The 19,439-nt window shown below is 48.6% G+C and overlaps 1 protein-coding gene and 1 long non-coding RNA gene across 5 annotated transcripts in view; one reads left to right on the forward strand and one right to left on the reverse strand.

Annotated features, from left to right (window-relative positions):
- SCARA3 (scavenger receptor class A member 3) overlaps positions 1-17,829 on the reverse strand; it is a 33,371-nt gene extending 15,542 nt beyond the window's left edge. Inside the window, exons 1-3 of one of the 4 annotated variants that reach the window (XM_019733119.2) lie at positions 17,513-17,829; positions 3,668-3,721; positions 2,334-2,453 (exon numbers count right to left, since the gene is read on the reverse strand). In XM_019733119.2, the coding sequence (XP_019588678.2) occupies positions 2,334-2,453; positions 3,668-3,721; positions 17,513-17,519 (181 nt within the window). In that variant the 5' untranslated portion in view covers positions 17,520-17,829. Of the gene's footprint in view, positions 1-2,333; positions 2,454-3,667; positions 3,764-3,819; positions 3,894-17,512 lie in introns of those variants that run through there. The other 3 variants (XM_019733117.2, XM_074338367.1, XM_074338368.1) reach the window with 3 other exon arrangements.
- Positions 15,291-19,439, forward strand: LOC141572725 (uncharacterized). The gene is made up of 3 exons (XR_012498160.1): positions 15,291-15,681; positions 16,887-16,986; positions 17,253-19,439. It is a non-coding gene; the product is annotated as an uncharacterized LOC141572725 (long non-coding RNA).

Here is a 19,439-nt window from a genome sequence, read left to right on the forward strand (position 1 = left end):
GTGTGTATATATATATATATATATATATATATATATTCCCCCCAACCCAGATTTTAGAAGTAGGACATGACCACAGAATAAATAGGGAAAATTAGGAAGAAAATATAAATTTTTCTTAATCCTACCACTGAGAGATAACTGCTATCAATATCTTCAAGAACCTCTTATAATCTTATTTATCTCCACAACCATTCTATAGCTACATAGATATATACCCTTTTAGAAAACAACAAATGTTCCGAATTTTTTTTTTCTTTTTTTTTTTTTTCTTTATTGGCATCATTTTCCCATTGAGGTTTAACTCTTTTTAAAAACATTAATGTCTGTACTATACCCTATATAAATGATTCAGCAATTACATAAAAAATCCCCTATTGTTGGAGACACTTAAGGTAACTTCCCTTCTGAGCCTACAAATGAAACATGATATGTAAATATGAGTAATTCTTGATCCTAGAAATAATCCTTGTATATGATGGTTGTATGTATATGGTTATTCTCTTAGGAGAAATTGCTAGAAGTAGAAAATAATGGGTCAAAGGGTATTAACATTTTTGAAGTCCTTGATGCATGTTGCCAAATCATCGCCTGGAAAGGGGCAGCCTCACACCTTACTAAGGGGTCTGTGCTGGCCAGTCGTTAGAGCACATGTGGGCAGCAGCAGGATCCTTGGCTTTCTCCACCAGGCACCTGGCTGAGCCTGGTAAGAAGAGGAAGGCACAGATTGGATGGAAAGATGACTAGTGTTTATTCAAATCAATATGCTGGCCTCTCATCTTCCAGCCCAGGAAGCTGGTTACTGAACACAGCAGGTCCTCAGATAACATTGTTTCACTCAATATCAGTTAGTTATAACGTCGATGAGAGAAAAACAAATCGATTCCTGGCAGGGCGACTGGGTGGAGTTTCCATGTTCTCCCCATGTCTGAGTGAGTTTTCTCTGGGAACTCTGGTTTCCTCCCACCTCCCAAAGGTGGGCATGTGAGGTGAACTGGGGTGTCTGAATTGTCCTAGTCTGGATGAGCATGCATGTGGGTGATGCGCCTTGCGATGGAAGGGCATTCTGTCCAGGGTGGGTGCTCCCTTTGCGCACTGAGCTGCCAGGAGAGGCTCTGGCCACCCACGACCCTGAACTGAAATAAGCAGGTGGGAAAATCGTTCTCTTGTTTTTCTTCACCTTTCTTAAATGTATGTATAGTCCACATTTATTTCAATGTTCAATATTGTAAGTGTTTTTGGTCTTTATTTAGAAGTTTGGTGATGTTTCTGTGACCAGAAATAGGCTGTAGGAACTTAACTCTTGTTTATATCAATTAGTCTACGGTAAAACTGGTTTTGGTATATGGTAGTTTCACTTAAAGCTACAGTTTCCAAGAACCTATCAACAAAGTTAAATGAGGACTTACCCTATTTCTAATCAGGGCCAGAACCAGGCACCCCCTTCTTATGGTTCAGCATCCGGAATGAGGCACCTTCCTTGCCTTGCTTGTCTCGCCCTAGTCCCAGCCTTGTCTCTAATATCTAGTCCACTGGGGCAAACAAACTTACAGCTTCCTTAGTAAAGAAGTCTGGATTTTTAAAATCTGAAGCTAAGAACAAAATGGGATTGCAGTGAGAAGTTGTCAAATTTGTTTTCATCAGTTTACAAGCTGGTAGCATCCAGAAGGCAGAAGTTACCTGAACCTGGAGGTATGCCATCTCCTAGGTCAGTGACCATTCGTACAAGCCACCACACTTGAGACCCCTGGCTCTCATCTGCAGGACTCTGATTTAGCAGGTCTGGGTGAGACCCAACAATCTGCATTTTAACAAACTGGGGGTGATACTGGTGCAGGCAGGCATCCAACCTCACCTTAAGGAACAGTCACAAAGGCAGCGCTTAGGAATCACCCAACCAGTGACATCAACCCTGGACGTACAACAGAATCATCTGGAGAGCTTAAAAATCCTGAATTAGTTCCATTATCCAGGGTGAGACCCAGGCATCAGTGTTTTTTAAAGCTCCCAGGGGATTCTAACATGGAGCTGAAACTGAGAACCTGATCTAGTCCGATCCTCTCATTTTGCCATAGGAAAACAGAGGTCCTGAGAGGGGATGTGCCTTGCTTAAGGCCACATGGCCAATTATTGACCAGAAATTAGGAGACAGTCTTTGCGGTTTGAATCAGGCATTGAGATTGAGATCTGGCCAGAAAGATGCTGGTTCTGGGCCCTGGCACAGAGATCTGTGTCTGTGTAGGGGGTTTTGGTGCAGGACCCCTGATCAGAAACTTCCCTGCAGCCCAGGTGGGGGTAGGGGTAAGGCCTGAGCTAGCCTGAGATGCTGCACTCACCCAGAGAGGCCAGCACGGCCACCGCCACCAGGAGCAGGGCCAGGAAGAGGTAAAGAATCCGCACTGACGTGTGCAAAGACAGGTTCTTCTGGCAGCGGCTGCAGCGGGCCCCCAGCTGGCCTGTGGAGGGACAAAAGGACAGTGGCTTAGGCCAGTGGCTGAGGTTGCTGCTAAAGGGTCCGTTCCACATTCCTGCTCTGGTCCGTCTCATCACATTTCATGTTCTCGATCTTCCATCTTTACCCATCTCTTGGCCTTTCCTCTAGGTCCTAGAGCTTTTAGGAAGAGACCAGAATCAGCATCTTCAAAGAACTCCCCACCACTACCGTCATGCTCTCTGTGGCATCATTATTCAGCCCGGGCTGTGAGCAAACATTTCTGCCTGATACATTGGCCTTCCTGATGATCTACAGCATGGGGCAGCCAGCCTCGTTTCACCATGGGATGACCAGCTCATCCTGGTTTGCCTAGGACTTTCCCGGTTTCAGCACTGAAAGTCTCATGTCACGGGAACTTCTCAATATGGGGCAAGCCAAGATGGTTTGCCAAGACTGAAAGTCACACACCCTGGGAGACTCCCTCAGTTCCAGGTAAACCAGAAGATTGGTCACCAATCCCCAAACTTCACAGATAACCAGCAGTTCTCCTGGAAAGCAAACAAATGGTTCCAGTCCATCAGTTAGTCCCTGGTACAGAGAAGAAGGAAACAGTATTCCTGGCTACTGTAGCAGGTGGCCCATGCCCAGCGGGAATGCAGTGATGGCCCCAGCTGTGAAATGTCTAAGGTGAGTTCGATTTCAGCTGCACGTTATGAGTACCAGGAATGTCTAAAAGTCCTTACGCCCCTTTCACAACTCCAGGCCAAAAGATATCAGAATTTCTGAGGGCTAGTCTCAGGCATCCCTGGGTGAGTACAATGTATAGCCAAGGTTGAGAACAGCTGCTCCAATCTATACTGAAACCCACCAAGAAGCCTTACTCCAAGTAACAATTCTGATTAACCAAATGCCAAGCTGTGGGCCTAAGAAGGACAGGCCACTTGGCTGGCATAGGATATAAGGAAGGGGACAGTTCTGGGCCAGCTAGAAGACAGGACCTAGGGGACATGGCAGAGGTCCCCTCTGGAGACAGATGGCACTTGTGGCAAACTGATTTCATCGTATTGCATAACCCAGGCCCACGTGACTGTCTTTTTATCTTCCAGGCGGTGGTAGGGAAAGGACAGCCAGGATTTTGAAGCTATATAAAGAGACAAGTCACCAGCCTGAGCATGGGAGAGAGGAAGAGGTCTCAGGCCAGAGAGGAGATCAAAGGGCAGCCCCCAGAGCCCTTACCCTCCTGTGTGCACGGGAAGGACGGCATGTCCTCGTCACCAGCCAGGTCCTCTTCTGAAACACACAACGCATCTCCGTCACCGCCAGCTGACCTCACTGTAATGGAGCCAAGTGCCGTCAGAAGCCAGGCTGGGACCCCGAGTCCCACTTACCCCTCTCCAGCTGCCCATTCATTCACAGTCCCCACACTCTGGCCCCTCCCCGCCAGCCCCTGGGTCCAATTCAGCCCACTGGAGCTCCAGGTGACCTGATGGTAAACAGAGAAAAGGGGGTCAGAGGTAAGAATCAAGTGGCTAAGGAACTGCGATGTCCCAGCACCTCTGGGTAAGGAGATTTCATGATCACCCACAAGCCGGAAAAGACACACAGATCAGCTCAACTGCCTACTCTGCACAGGCCTTGCTCAAACCCCATGGGTTGGGGTAAGAAGAAATAAGAGCTGGTTGCTTGATTGGCTCAGCATCTTTCCAAGCCCTGACACATGGTAACCCAAACGGGTGGATTTCCCCCCTAGCTTCTTGCACCTGCTCCCCTTTTTTAAAGGAGCAGACTCGCTGGACTGAGACTCAGAAATCTTCCACCACAGGTGTGGGCACTGACCAATCCATAGGAAGACTGTGACCAATCAGAAAAGACTGGAGCCAAAAAAACCCAACCTGAATTGATGTTCTAGGGTGACATGGTGTGGCAGGGCCTGGGGCAGCGCCTTCTAGGGTTGGGGCTTTATGCTGGGGGTCTTTCAGCTCAGCTGCCCTGGCTTATGGCACTCACAGCCCACTCTCCACCTGCACCCGTGACTCTAGGTTCCTGACATCCAGCTTCAGTATTTGTTGACCCATCCAGATTCAGCTACTAATTTGATTTTTTTTTTTTGGCTTGGTCCTCGGGGATTTTCCATTTTCTTTCAACCTTAGGTATGCATTTGGCAGTTTGCTTATAGTTTAGTACTTATAGTCCCAGGATATTTTAAGCCAGTAATGCTTAGAAGTAGAAGATCCAAGTTTTGTTTTCTTTCATTCCCTTTTTTAATGCCATGAAGGGCCGGGCCTTGCCCCGAGGCCATCTTCACCATCTTCACAACAGCCGTATAAGCTTCACGGTCCAAAGTATCACTTGGAGGGAGAGAAAGACTGAGGGGTAGAGACGTCAGGAACGGGGCCGATCAGCACCCAGAAGATGTGGTGAAGCCGAGATTGGAACTCAGAAGTCTTTGCTACCATATCTACCATCTCCTCAAAGGAACAAGCAAAGGTTCTACAAATGCTAAGAAACCGGGGAGAAATGAAGGAGGCCGGCCCCACGCCTGAGGGTGTGATGGACCCTCAGGGGTTCTGACAATGACCTGGAAGCAACCTGAGTAGCACCTGTGACCTCACTTCCCAAATGTTGGGACTATTGTGGTCAACGCTGCAGCCAACAGGCAGAGTGGGCAAGAAACTGAATGGGGTTAGTAGGGGAGGGACTCTGGGTGACCCCAAATTAAAGATGGCAACCATCATCGCCATGAATGCCCTCTGCTTGTTGTCTAGGTCATGACTCATATGTCATTTCCTCAGCAGTCTTCCTGGAGCTCCCAGGCTGCAGTAAGTCCCGTGTTAGATACACTTCCATGGGCTCTGTATTTTCCCTGTGTAGAATGCAATACACCTATTATTCAACAGCTCTCTTCCCCAAGGTGAAAGATGTGAGGACGGGGAAATGTGTCTGTCTTGTCTGCTTTATCCAAAGCCCCTAGCACAGTGATTGGCATAGCGAAACGCTCAACAAACACAATTTCGAATGAATCTATGAATGATTTTGTATAGTGCTTTCCAGGAATGGTTCTATGCCTGCCTATGGAATCACTGGGCAGCTGTGATCAAGAGACCAAAGTCAGCGCCCCACCCTCAGAGATTCTGAGTTAATTTGGGGGAGAGTGGAGACCTGGGCTCACATCCATCCTCACATTTGATCCCTACAACTAGCCTGACAGATCGTTGGAGGGTGGGAAATCATTCTCCCAGTTTTACAGGTGAGGAAGCTGAATTGGGGGGAGGGGGTGCTCACTTTTAATGTCTGGCTAAAGTCACAGAACCAGTTAGCAGCAAAGCCTCCTAAATCCTGGTTGAGTTTTCCTCTTCACAATAAGAGTCCAGATAACTCCTCTCCTAGAGCTAGTGTGTTCTCATGTGTGCATATGTACGTACGCACTTTGGAAGGGGGTGTACAGTGGCAGAAGGAAGGCTGATATGGCGAGCACCACTAGTCCCTTTACACGTTCCTAAGAAACCAGCCTTTTCAGCCCCGCTTTGTGTCTGAGGCTGCCATCCCATCATGAATCTGCCAACAGTTTACAGGATAACTTTGCCTGGCAGGTTACCAGGATTACCACCCTATTCTCATAAACTGGTGCCTCAGGCAAGGCCAACCAGGATGCCTCGGTACTTTCTGTGCTCTGTGTGACCCAAACCTCACCCTACTAGCCAGGCCCTCTCATCCACAGATGATCTCAGCCAGAACCACGCTGCGGGCTGTCGGATTTACCGCCATCCCAACCCCTCGGGAGGTATTCCTTCCACTCATTGGAGCAGAAACGTCCTCAAGGCCTTCCTGCCAGTGTTTCTCATTTCTCCTCACCCCTTCATGGTGCTTCCCAGCCCTCCCTTGTGATTGGGCCTCCTCCCTGTTCTGGCTCCAGGGCTAATTTCATCACTTCACTGTTTATAGCCTTTGCAGGGAATCTGGGAAGACTTAAATCAAGCAAGGCTGACACCAACCTTCAGCAAACATCCCCACAAAAAGTACACAGCTTTGTCATAACTTTGCTCTCCCATCGAGAGCCCCCCAAATTGGCCATCATTAGCAAGTGGGAACTAATAAAGGCCCGGTTCCGGTACTTTGCGGAGCGGCCCATGGGAAGGGAAATGACAGCTGCCAGCACGATCTCAGCTCTCTCTAGACAGGGGTTCACAAGTATTTGGCCTTATTCCCTTCGCTGACATTTCAGCTCCATAACTCACCACCCTCCCCAATCCCAGAAGAGTTCTCTTCTCTTTCTAATGCTTTGGACTTCCTGTTCACTAGGGCTGAGCCATGGATCTTGGGGACCCCTAACTTACCTATGCCTGGAATGCTATAGCAACTCTCCACTTTCGCCTTGTTCATTTTAATGAGAACACAATCCAAAGCATTTGTGAGGCTTTTATAAGCCAAGCCCGTTGCAAGCACAGGCTCATTACATTCACATTACCCCAAGATTGCTCTGGTCAGAGCATGGAGGAAGAAGCAGATGTAAAGAACTCAGAAAAGCTTGGCTTGGGGATACAGATTAGAAGATGATTGATTAGATTGATTTGGATTTTGTACTCCCCCCTTGCACTGGGCCAAGTGGGGTTGACAGGGACAAGAAAAGAATATCTCCCCCCTCCCATCTCCCATGCCTACCTCTTCCCATGCCTTCTGGGGTGATCTTAGTGTTGGGTACCCCAGCTTTCTGAAGTGTATTCAGAGATAAGAAGTAGGAAGAGAACTTGTAAGTCACAGAACCTACCTGTCATGCTACAAAGTCTCAGAGATGATGGCTAGTTAGTAGTTCCTAAATGTCCAGGGATCCGAAGCAAGACCCAACACACATACAGAGTCCCTGGAGAGTGGCACGTACCCAGTTCAGACAGGCCACAAAGCTGGGCAAAGCCTTTGCCATCCATTCAGGCCTAACATCTGTCTGACCTCCTAGCAGTTTTTCATCTCCTCAATGTCAGGAAATCTTTCCTCAGCACAGGGCTGATCTTATAGGGAGTGTTCAAAATAGACGGGTTACTGACCCTTTGAGGAGGCCTGCATCCTCAGTTAATTGTTAATTCTGCTGTTTCAATTAAGGATTCATTGTTATTCAAAAATAAAGATTAATGACTTAAAATGTGGTTTAAATATGGTTTATGCTTAGAATTCTCCATGGCTACCGAGTGTTGGGGAGTGCTGATGCACTGAGACTGCAAAGGCTTAAGCAGTAGAGATTTAAAATTAACATACAGAGGCCTAATGTTTGAACAGAAAAGGAATGAACTGGGGAGGAAGGACTGGAACAAGGGATATGAGATTCCTTTCCTAAAGCTCTTGTGTTTCTTTGTTTTTGTGTATGTGTGTGGTTTTTTTTTTTTGTTTTTTGTTTTTTGTTTTTTTGGGGGGGTTCATTAGTGTCCCAGTTAATTACCTTAGAATACCACTGACATTTTTATGGCCCTCCAAAATAAGGCCCTGATCCTTCCCTGTGTCATCCATACATTATCCATGGAAAATTAAGGACTTTTTTGACATGCTGAAAATTGAGGAGCTCCTACATATCAAATATTATGGGTTGCCAGGTGTCTGGAATGGTTGGAGAAGTCGCCATATTGTAGGCCATGGGTGTCTAAAGAGCATCTGAGTTTCCAGGAAGGCAGAAATAGCCTCTGTTGCCTTCTCTCTTTTTACCTCCTCTTCTTCTTTTTTATTTTTTTTTTATTTTGCCGATCCTGGATAAAGACTATTGTGACAGAAGGGAGTGAGATTGGGAAAGGAAACTGGAGAAAAATATGGTAATACCTGGACCTAGAAGTCTATGGGAAAGGCCCTTTCCGAGCACAAGGTCTGGACAAGCTTGGGATAGCATGCTGCTCTGGGTAGTGAATATCTAAGTCTCTATAGGCCAGTGTCTGCCTACCCTGTTCCAGAGGCCCCAGGAATTGGAACTGTCACAAGGGAGCAGCATCCTGGTCCCTGTACTAAAGAATCCAGGCCCACGAATTACCTACCAAAGGCACCACACCAAGCCCCACTCTTCGTCTAGCAATCTCTACCCAAATTACAGGCAGTGTGTTTAACAAAGAAATCGAACAGCCTTGGAAGCCAGTGTTGTAAGCTCAGACTCATGAAATAGTGGCAACCACTGGAGATTTGAAAGCGCCTCTGTTCCTCTCATACCTCAGGTCATAATATCCAGCCCAAACACCAGAAGGATGGCCACAGAAGGAACTTTTTTTTTTCTTTCTTTTTTTTCCTCTGCTCCCACAGAGCCACGTGGAAGGTTTGATGGAAGGTGCATGTGTTGGCACATTGCGAGGCCTGACTGCTGACTCTGCTGGGGTTGAGCTCGGTTCACTTCTTCTTCTGGAGGTGGAAAATAGCCCGGACCTGTTAACCAACTGCTAACTCCACTGTGGTCACTGACTCCAGCTTTCTTTTGGTTGACCAAAAATGTGGAGTTAATTCACTCCCTAGCCTTTCCGCAACCTTCCATCAGAGTCAGCAAGGGGGAGAGATTCGAGGAATTGAATAAAAGGTCTTTCTTTGGGAACTTCAAGGAACATATTTTGATGATTATCTTCTAACGGAGTTCACAGAGTGGGTTTTCAAAACAGCCAATTGGGTCAGTAAAAATAAAGATTTGAGAGTCTTCTCAGGAGCCAATGCTATATTTAAAATTGCAGAACAGCTATAGTCTAAGGTTGGGGGACACTATAATTAAGATTGCAAAATTGTTTTCATTAGAGCCCTCCTGCCATTAACCCCCTCCCCAGAGGCCTCCTTTGTGGATGTGGCTGTATTCAGATGGGAATCGGTGGGCTCCCCTCAGCTCTAATGAATCTGGTTCTTCCCTTTCTGATTCTCCTGCTCATCAAGTTCTCATGATCTGCTTCTCTGAACACTCACCTCCTTTCTGCTCCTTCATTCCTAAAATCCACGTGTGCTGCTCTGGGACAGCCTTTCCTCTCCCCCTGCCACCTCTACCTGACTACTCGCAACCAGCCCACAGTCTCCCACCTCTGCTGCCTTCCACTGTGTTCCTGGTAACCGCAGAGCTTATGGGCAAACTCCCCCTTTATCCTAAATGACTTTCCTCCCTATTCTTGCCCTCCGTGTTTCTCACTGGGGCACTGTTGGCATTTGGGTGGTACGAGTTTTCAGTACACAGGATTTTCCCACACTGCACAGACATTTAGCATGCTGGCCCGCTAAATGACAGTAGCAGCCCCTCGTCCTTGTGATAATTCCAAATGGCCACTCTATTTCTAAAGACCCCTTCAAGAGGTGGTAGAGCCTCTTGTTGAGAAGGGAACCTAGGCTATTCATTCAATTCAACCGACCCCCAACCCTCCCCCATCACATACTCACATCTCCTCTGTGTAGAGAGCAACTCCTCTACTGACCCTGAACCCCACAAATCCAACGGGATTTCAACAGAAATGTTTCCTCCATTGGGAATCGGTTTCTTGATGTCTATTGTCACCTCTGGATCTTCAAACTCGATGCTCACTAGTTAGGTCCATGTCTCTCTCACATGGAGCTCCCTTTCCTCTCTGAGCTTCATGTGCAAAAATAGTGGCCATACCATCTACTTCACAGAGGTGCTGTGAAAATTCAATGAGGTGATACATGAAACATCCCCGGCACATAGCAAATACTTGATAAATGGTAGTAACTGTCATTTTTTAGCACAATTATTTTTTCTGTCCTACTGGAATTTGCTGCTGTCATTTATCTCCCTTACCCAACACCCATCCTTTTCAGGACCCATTACCAACTTTCAAGAAATCCATTTTCTAAAACATGTCCTCCACAACACTAGTTCCAAAATACTCTTTGTGAAAAAGGATTCTTTGATCAAGTAGGTCTGGAAAATGCTGCCTACTCTTTCACCATCTCAGAAACTCATATTCACACACTAAAATTTTTTCAGTCCTGCAAAAAAAAAAAAAAAAGAAAAAAAAAGAAAGAAAGAAAAGGCCCATTTCAATCCATGTTTAATTCTGTTTCTCAAACTTGTTTGACCATAGAACTTCCTGCCATTATTGAAAAAAGTTTTCTATGAAATCCCATGGAAATAGTCAGAGATGCAGCTACCTCAGGGAACATCACCTGTACTGGATTATTTCTTCACCCTGTCTCTTGCCATCAACTCTAACGGAGGAAACATTTCCGTTGAAAACCCACTGGTCCTGTGAACCTCAGGATCCCTTGACTAACAATGTGCAGGTCTCATCTGCTCGCTGGCCATAGCTCAGCCTGCCCACCCTCTGCAGCAGGAAGCTTACTGCTGTTCCTTCTGCAAGATTTCAAGCTCCTTTCTTACACCTCTCTCACGGTTTTTTCTACTCCCCGCTGCACTCAGCCTTTACACTCCCTACTTCACCCAGACTATCAGCCTCGCCCCCCAGGATCAGCTTCAGCTCCCTGGAGACAGTTGATTTTCTCATCTGCCCTCATGCGATTCCATCAGCCTGTTTTCTCTTCTCAGTGCTGGGGAAACCCAGCCCGGTGGGAGCATATCAGTGAGTGCTGTGTCTTTGGCCCCACTCAAGTCCTGCCATCTGGACCCTCACGCACAATTGCTCTTCTCAGCCCATCCCATTCTCCAAAGATGAGCTCACCTCCTCCCTTTCTGAAAAGACCAAAACTTTTAGGAACAAGCTCTTCACCATCCCCTAACTCTCTCCAGGTGTTTCGCCTCAGATGCGGTGGAAGCAAGTGTGTGTGGAACGGCCCTCTCCAGCATTGGGAGCAGTGTGTGGCATTCTATTTCCACACCCCCCAGGGAATACTTATACATCTAGGCAGAGACAGATGTGTAAAGATTATCACTGCAGGCTACAATAAACCCGAGGAAAACCGTAAATAATTCAAATGCCCATCAATAAAGGATTGGTTAAATATATATATATTTATACTATGTATATAAATATATATACACCTATATATATTTATACATAAGTCATACTATGGAATATTATGCAACCATTTAAAAAATGAGGCAGATCTATATTTATTGCCCAGGAAAGATACCTATGCTCTATTGTTGAATTTTTAAAACACATATACAGAATAACACGGATAGTATAATCTTACCTATGTGGAAAAAAAAATCTGTGTGCAAATATACACAGAAGGATTTCTGGAAGAAAGCTCATCCAGATCTTGTCAATTATCTGAGTTTACTTTTCCTTTCCTGAACTTTTCAATTTTTTTCATAATGAGTATGTATCATGAAAAGATTAAACGCAACTAGCAATGCAAAAAGTCTTTCCATATCCTTCCCTCTCCCGGTAAAGAGGGGCTTTGTTGCCATGGCAAAGCTCACCCCCTCCTGCCTTCTTCATGAATGTGCCCCCACTTCTCTTTCCCTCTTTCTTTCAGTGAGCACAGGCCAACCTCACCTTGAAATTCCCTTCATGCCTGGCCCTGCTTCTTGCTTTAACCACTTAGTTCCTTTTTTTCTGAAACTTCTCTGACACAAGGCCTCCCTGTGCCTTTACTTCAACTCTGCCATTCCCCGCTCAGCTTATGCAGCTTTCTCTGGATCTAATCATCCTGGGCTAGCTGTGTTGATTGAGTCGATTGTGTTGATGTTGTTCACATCCTTCTTGGAATTTTCTCCTCTCAATTTCCATGACATTACCATCATACTTCTCTGCCTGTGTCCCTGACCACTCCTTTTGGCTCCTTCACAAGCTCATTTTCTTCCTCTCATTCTCTAAAAGGAGAAATTTCCCAACATCTCCAGGGAGAAGTAGCAACCAGGCCATCTCCTGACAAACCCTTCCAGGGCCTCTCCAATGTCAACAGGACACAGTTGGAAGTCCTTAGCATGGCAATCAAGGCCTCCGGGTCTTGTGACTCTCTGTGGTGCTCAGCCAATTCACCACTCCAGGCAAATGTCTACCCCTCACCCCTAAACACATTTACCTAATGACATAATGCCCAGCTTTCACCGGTACCATTCCTTGCCTCTCCTGACTGTCCCTGGAATGACACAATCCAAATCTTGCCCACCCTTCAGCTCCCTAAAGTCTTCCTGAACTGCCCCAACTTGAAATGCACTCTTGATCTCAGGTGATTTCTATTGAATCTACTGTATGTACCACCCATTGGTTCTCCTGCATCATCTCCCCTGATTATTTGGTTTTCTTCTTAAGGGTATAGGTCTCATCTCTGCCTGAAGACAGGAGCTATATCCTTGACAACCTTTAAACTAGCACGCCTCCTCCCCAAAAGCAGGTACTCAATACATGTTTGTGGATTGAAAAGTGTGGGACAACATCCCAGAAGAACCAATTTCTGTTTGGGTTCAGGGGGATGTGAAAGTGTCTCCTCTGAGTCTTGAAGGAGGTGTCTGCGGGTCTCCACCAAGAGATGTTCGGGACACTGCTGGAAAGATGGGTCTAGAGCTCAGAGGAGTAAATCTGGTACCATCAGCCTATTCCCATGTCAAATCTATGGGACTGGGTGAGATTGTTATAAAATGGGGGCCTAGTAAAAACCACCGAGTCCATGGCTGAAATCACAGACTCATCAGAAGAAGAGCAGCAAAAGAGACGGGGAAAGAACCAATACCACCCCAAACTGCCTCCTTGGAACCTCTCTGATGAGACTTTACACTTTCAGTCTTTTTTGGATGATTTGGGCACACATTGTAAGTGTCCTAGCCAAAGTTAAGATCCTTGAAAGAATAATATGTTTCTCTTTGCACCACTGCGTCTTTCTCAGACATTAAACATACAGGGATACACAAGCCCTGGCATTTGGCAGTTGGTCAATGGATGTTTGTTAAATAGAATCATGAATCTTCACCGAGTACCTACGTGACGTTGTACGGATACCAGGGTGTGATTCTTGCCTTTAAGTATTTCAGCCCAGTGAGGGGCTCAGATGCAGGCACTGAACAAATGTAGTGGATACCTCTTGTGTGCCACGAGCTGTGTGCTAGTGAGACAGGACAGAGGCAGGCAGGATCCCCATGCTCATGAAATTCACATTCTGATACAACCCTGTAAGCTTATTCTGGGGGAGAAGTTTACGTGTGTGTGTGTGTGTGTGTGTGTGTGTGTGTGTATGAAATCTTGATAGATAGATGGGTCGATACAAATATATATATGCTCTCACAGAAGGAAAAACAATAGAGTAGAATCTTAGAGCTGGAAAGAACCTCAAAGTTCATGCCATCTATTTGTAGATGAGGAGACTGAGGGCCAGGGAATATCAATGACTTTATCATAGTTATATAGTTATAAAGCTAGTCTGTCACAGGGCTAGGCTTAACATCAGGGCTTCAGTGCTCACAAAACACACACACACACACACACACACACACACACACGCTAAATTAACGTGGGCAGTGTATATGAGTGGCACAGTTCGTCATGCTGCTGTACTTGCCAATTCTAACACCCAGCACAGCTGCCTGTACTTCATGAAAACTGCCAAGCTATCCACCAACATCTACTGAGAAGCAGAATTCTTTTTCCTCTCTCCCAAATTAGCTATGGGCTGTGAGTCTACAGTTATTAAAATTACCCCAGCTGGATGGCAAGGTGACCAGTGTGTGTGTGTGTGTGTGTGTGTGTGTGTGTGTGTGTGTGAATGTTTGGAGCTGATTTCCAACATTTGAGCTCCCCCACCCCTTGCCAAATTGTGGCTGTTTAGGGGCTCTTTGCACCTTTGTCAGATCAGCTCCTTTTCTTCTAGTCTCAGGCGCCTTCCGGTGCCCCGAACTCTGGGGATAGAGGTCAGGCTTTCCAAGGGGACTCAGTTTGCCTGCTCAGGAGTGGATATAATCTTCCCCCACCAAGCTGTGGGAGGTAGATTTTCCTGGGATCACGTTGCTGTATTTTGCAGCCCCCTCCTCTCTCTGCCCGCCCTTTGCCCATGGTGTGTGGGCACAGCTCTCTGGTTCTGTGGGGAGGGGCTGTTCTTCCCACGCTTGGGGAACAGCGGGGTGTGGCTCTGCTCTGTCTGTGGCAGCTGAGGACAAGTCTCCCAGGGGCAAAGCGTGGTCCCTGCGGCAGGCCTGCTTCCAATCAGCTCTCCACCGCATCACTTCCTCTCCCCAAGTGGCACTCAGGCCCAGAGCTCCCGGGCTGAGTTCACAGTGCATCAGGGCACATGGACACCCAGGAGAATAGGATCCTGAGAGGGAAACACTCTGACCAGAGCTTCACATGGAGCCAGGACTAGACACCGTGCCTTTGACTCTCAAAGCAGTTATCTTCGTTGTGAACCGGCCTGCTTGGGGATAGGGGCTTTGTGTAGCTGGGAGGGCTCCCACCACAGGCCCCTCTCACTGGAGGTGTAGAAACAATCCCATAGCTGGCTCTTAATGGTTCAGACAAGCCAGTGGGAAGCCAGAAGCTGAGCCTGTCACCAAGGGGCTGGTGGCAGCTGTGTACCCCTCAGGTGTTAGAAGGGCTGCACCTGGGGTCAGGTGCCAGCTTGCATCAAAAGATGTGGCTGTTTGGGAGGCCTGGCTGGCAGGCAGGCAGGAGAGGCCTCAGGGTGGAAACAGCTCGGCTGGCAGAGTTGGCCCTGGCCCCTAGCCACTGGTGGCAATGCTCCTCAGAGTACGTGTTTTCTTGTTTAAGTACCGTCCCTACCAACACCCCTCTCTCCACAAAACATAACATCACCGTGTTTTGCTTTGAGTGGGGGTGGTGAATATTGCCAACAGATGTAATTCTCAGATTGGTGGGGCCTTGGAGAATTTGAAGCCAGCTTCCCCTCAGGAAAGAGTTGCTCTGGAAGGGGCGGCCCTGCTCTGCAGGGCATTTACTTTTTCCATGTGGGTGAAAAAAATCCTGATTCTTCACACTCCACAGATCCCAAAGGGCAAATATTTGCTGTCTGCCCTGCCTTTTCCATCTCAGGCAGAGGTGGTGGCTCTTCCTGGCTTCCAGAAAGGAAGAGGAAAGACCCTGCAGAGAGGTGTGCTGGGCATCACCCTCGCCTTCCCCTGCAGCTCTGCAGACCGGGCCCCTGGGATGTTATGAAAGAGCACGGGATCGTTTCTCAGAGAATGGAGGAAAAATACACAAGAGCTGCCTAAAGGCCACAGTGGGCAGAAATTCGGCCCCACGTGGTGGTGAGGCTGTAAGTGAGAGCAAGAAAATGAAATGAGAGCGGCAGGCCTTGGGCTTCTCTCTGGGACCCACAGCCTCCCAGCCAGCAGGCCAGAAGGACCCCGAGACCCAAGGACATGATGACCCATTTCAGCTCATCCTCTTCAGGTACCTCCACTAAATATTCAGTCACACCAGGGGACTCCTCCACTCAGGGGAGTGGAATTGCCTCACTGGGTTTCAGAAAGGCAGGTCATATGTTCCTGACTCCTTCTTCCTCAGGAGCTGGATGTCTCTCCTCCATTGCAGAGGATTTCGGCTCTGCCTCTCTTTCCCGCACTATGTTTTCTCTTACAGTGTTTGTCTGGAGTGGTAGAGCCAAACCACTCTGAGAATGTGCAGAATCTCAGCATCATCATTAAGGCCCAGAGCAGTGTGGGCCCCAAGCCTGTGGTGAGATGTGGTCTAAGACCTTTCCTTTCTGGAGGCTTCTGGGTAATGACCTGCCCCGGCTGGCTGACTGGGAAGGGTATAGCTCCATAGATGTGGTAGCTGAGAGCAGAAAGTTGGTGGGTGAGGCTCCTCCCTGTTGCCACACGAATTCCCTGGGGTTGATTATAACTTGCTTGCCTCATCGCAGACAGCCCAAAACATGGTGGGGCCTTCAGGAAGGACAGAGGGGCCAGAGGCCAGAGGGGTCTATTAGCAAGCGCTCTGGCCTGGAAGTCAGGAGCCCTGGGCTCTATTCTCCCCTACTGGCTGTGAATCTTAAAGCAAGTTCCTTCTCGTGTGTATAGGACCAGCAACATAGTTTGAATGTTAAAAAATGATTAAGAATTTCAAGACAGCGACCGCAGAGCATTAACTAAGTATGAGGCCTTCCAAGAGCGGGGCCCTGTGGGAACGCACAGGTTTCATACCCAGGGGAGCTGGTCCTACCTGTTTGGGCCTCAGTTTCCTCACCTGTACAATGTGGAAGCTGTCTTCAATCCAAGGAACCCTCAGACCCATGTACGAGTATGTAAAAGAGACTAACAGAGCTGTTTCTTCAACATCACCTGAGAGTATAGTTTCAAGCCCTGCAGATGCTCTCGAAGGTCCTTTTCAGTTTCAACATTCAATAAGTCAAAGATGGTGAGGTTCCCATGGTTAGGAGCACAAACATCTGCCACAAAAGGGAGCTATGAAAGGATTATTGAAAAGCTCGGGAGATAGAATGAAAAAAGCGTTGAAGCTTCCCTATCCCGTGGCCTCCATCTCCCTTAGCCTGAAAAGGAGCGCGAAGACCAAGAATGCTCTTTCCCAGGCCTCAAGAAAGCCAGGCCCAGGTATGAGCACCTAGGACCAAGTCCGGTTCTTGTTTCCATCCCAAGCATAGGCTGCAAGAGCCACCATCAAGATGACCCACTACTCTGGGGACTTGGACCCCTGGTCTTCTCCAGCTGCTTTGTCCCCAGGATGTCAGAGGGCACGGTGAGTGAGCCAGGGTTCAGAGGTTAGGAAGAGCAGGGCCTGGGCTACAGTCTCTCCTGAGGAAGTGGTCGACGTTCCTGGCTGAGGGAGAACGGGAGGCCTGGGGATGGGCAGAAGGCTAGGTGGGGGCTGCAGGGGCCTCTGAGATGGGTCCCCTGGGTGAGGATTTACAACTGCTAGAATATTGGGCTGGTGACATCTTTCTGCGCTGACTGGTTAAAGGGATCGGAAACTTCTTTGGAATTTAAAGTCGTGTTTTTTTTTAGGACTAGAGCAATGAACAGTGAGAACAGGACTGGATGAATTTTCTCCATGCTCCTTCCCTCCCCTTCCTCTTGACTTCAGGGCTCCAATACCTTCCGCAGGAGGGTCGGTCGGAGAGGCAGAAGGAAGACCCCCAAACTGCTGCCCCGCGGGGTCCTCCCCTTCTTAGCCCCGCCTGCAGGGAGAAGCGCCCTCCGTGACCCGGACAGGGTGGGGTGGTCCCTCAGGGTCTCGCCTAGGAACTCGCGCGCGCGGGGCTTACCTTTCATGGTCCCTTGTGCCGGGGCCTCCGGAGGGCCCCGCTGCCGGCGGCTCCAGCTGCGAGGTGACCCGGGTGAAGCCGGCGGCTCGTCCAGGGACACCCGATCGCCGCCCTACGCGCCGCCCGCGGGAGCCCGGTGGAGTGCGGGAGTTCTGCTCGAGCGCCGGGCCGCGGAGGCGGTGAGCCGAGGGGAGGGTCCGCGGGGTCGCAGCCTGGGGGCGCCGCGCCCGCCGCCCATCCCGCCGCCCGCCGCCCGCCGCCCGCGCGCTCCCCGCTGGAGGCCAGAGAGCTCTACTGCCGCCCGAGCCCCGCGCTCCCGCCCTCGCTCCCTCCCTCCTCGTCACTTCTTGGGCCCAGGCCCAGATCAACTTCCTTGGTATTTTCAAAACTGCCGCGGCCAGGCCTCTTTGTGCTGCCGCGGTCCCCGCGCCCGCGCCCCCGATCCCCCGCCTCGTCGCACGGCCTCGAACCCGCCCGCGCCCGCCGGGGCTGCGCTGGGGAAATGCGCAGGGAAGGCGCTTCTTGAGCAGTTGTTTATCCTGTGGGGGCCTCCTGGTGGCCGGGGGCCCCCCGGAGATTCGCCCTGGACATTTTTCTCACCTATCTAAGAGGTAGAGGGACTGGGAGCAAGAAGAATCCCTGGGTTCCAGCCCCAGCCCTTATCCCAGCCCCGGTTTGCCTAGGACTGCCCCGGTTTTAGCAGTGAGAGTCCTGCATCCCCAAAACCTCTCAGGCCCGGGCAGTTCGGGACAGTTGGTCACACTAGCTCTGCCACGCTAGGTTTGTGACTTGGAGCAGCCACTTCATGGCTCCAAACCTTCTTCTACATGAGAGAATTGGGTCCCCAGCACTTCCCAATTCTGTGATTTTGTTCTTGGAGGGGCTTCTGGGGGTAAACAGTAACATCTGAGGGAAACTGGACTCAAGCGAGGAAGGAGTTGTAACTTGTCCTACGCTCTTTTCTGAGATCTTCACATGTCATTCTTCATCGATGCAACAAACATTTAATTTACTGAGCGCCTACCATGGACCAGCTTCTACCTCAAATACTGAGGGTGGAGGAACGCTTCACACCATCACTGTCTCCATGAGGTTTCCTCTGGTGAGGAAAAGCAACAATTAAACAAGTATTGGTGCTCAGGTGTGTCAACTGTATGGCAGGATATAGCGCAGGGAGAGAAGGGACCCCAGAGTGGGGTCAACCCCGTCTGGTCTCTTTGATTGCTACAGTCAGCCCCTTTTCCACATCCCCACACCTCATGCCCAGCCCCATTTGGCCCTTGGAGTAAAGTAGGTGGGGCTGAAGGGGCAGAGAAACTTTCTCCCACCGGATCACAAAAGGTGATGTTCAGCTATGTCTAATCTCCTCCACTTTGCAATGATATGTTCCAGTTGGCAAAGCGCATTCTCTCCATTAGCTCAACAGAACTTGAAAGGGCGCCAGGATCCATACTGCCCATTGTAGAGATGAGCAGACTGAGGATCAGAGATGTGGACGAAAAAGGAGCACTGTCATCAATCTAACCAAAAGTAATCTCTCTGGTTGATCGGACCATAAATTCCTACCTGGGCAGGTCATGGTGGGTAGTCATGCTTCAGGCCTATAACTTCCCTAGTAAAATGTTACCTTTGCCTTAAGCAAGCCCTGTCCATTGTGTGCCTCTAGATTAATGCACCTTTGAATTGACTCTTCTTCAGACCTTTCAGAAGCATCACCACCCTCAAGAGAGCACACAATCTTGTTAATTATCCGTTAATCCAATTCCTGCTTTGCTTTCTCCCACCTCCATGTAATCTTCCTTACTGTTCCCTCCTTAATTCCAAATGTATAAAAGAAACTGCAAACTCATTCTCTGGAGGATTTGAGATCTTGCTTCCCAGCAATTATCATCAGTTTGGCTCAAATAAATTCTTAACAAAAACTCTC

This window comes from Rhinolophus sinicus, linkage group LG07, assembly GCF_036562045.2.
Source record: "Rhinolophus sinicus isolate RSC01 linkage group LG07, ASM3656204v1, whole genome shotgun sequence".
Classification (NCBI taxonomy): Eukaryota; Metazoa; Chordata; class Mammalia; order Chiroptera; family Rhinolophidae; genus Rhinolophus; species Rhinolophus sinicus.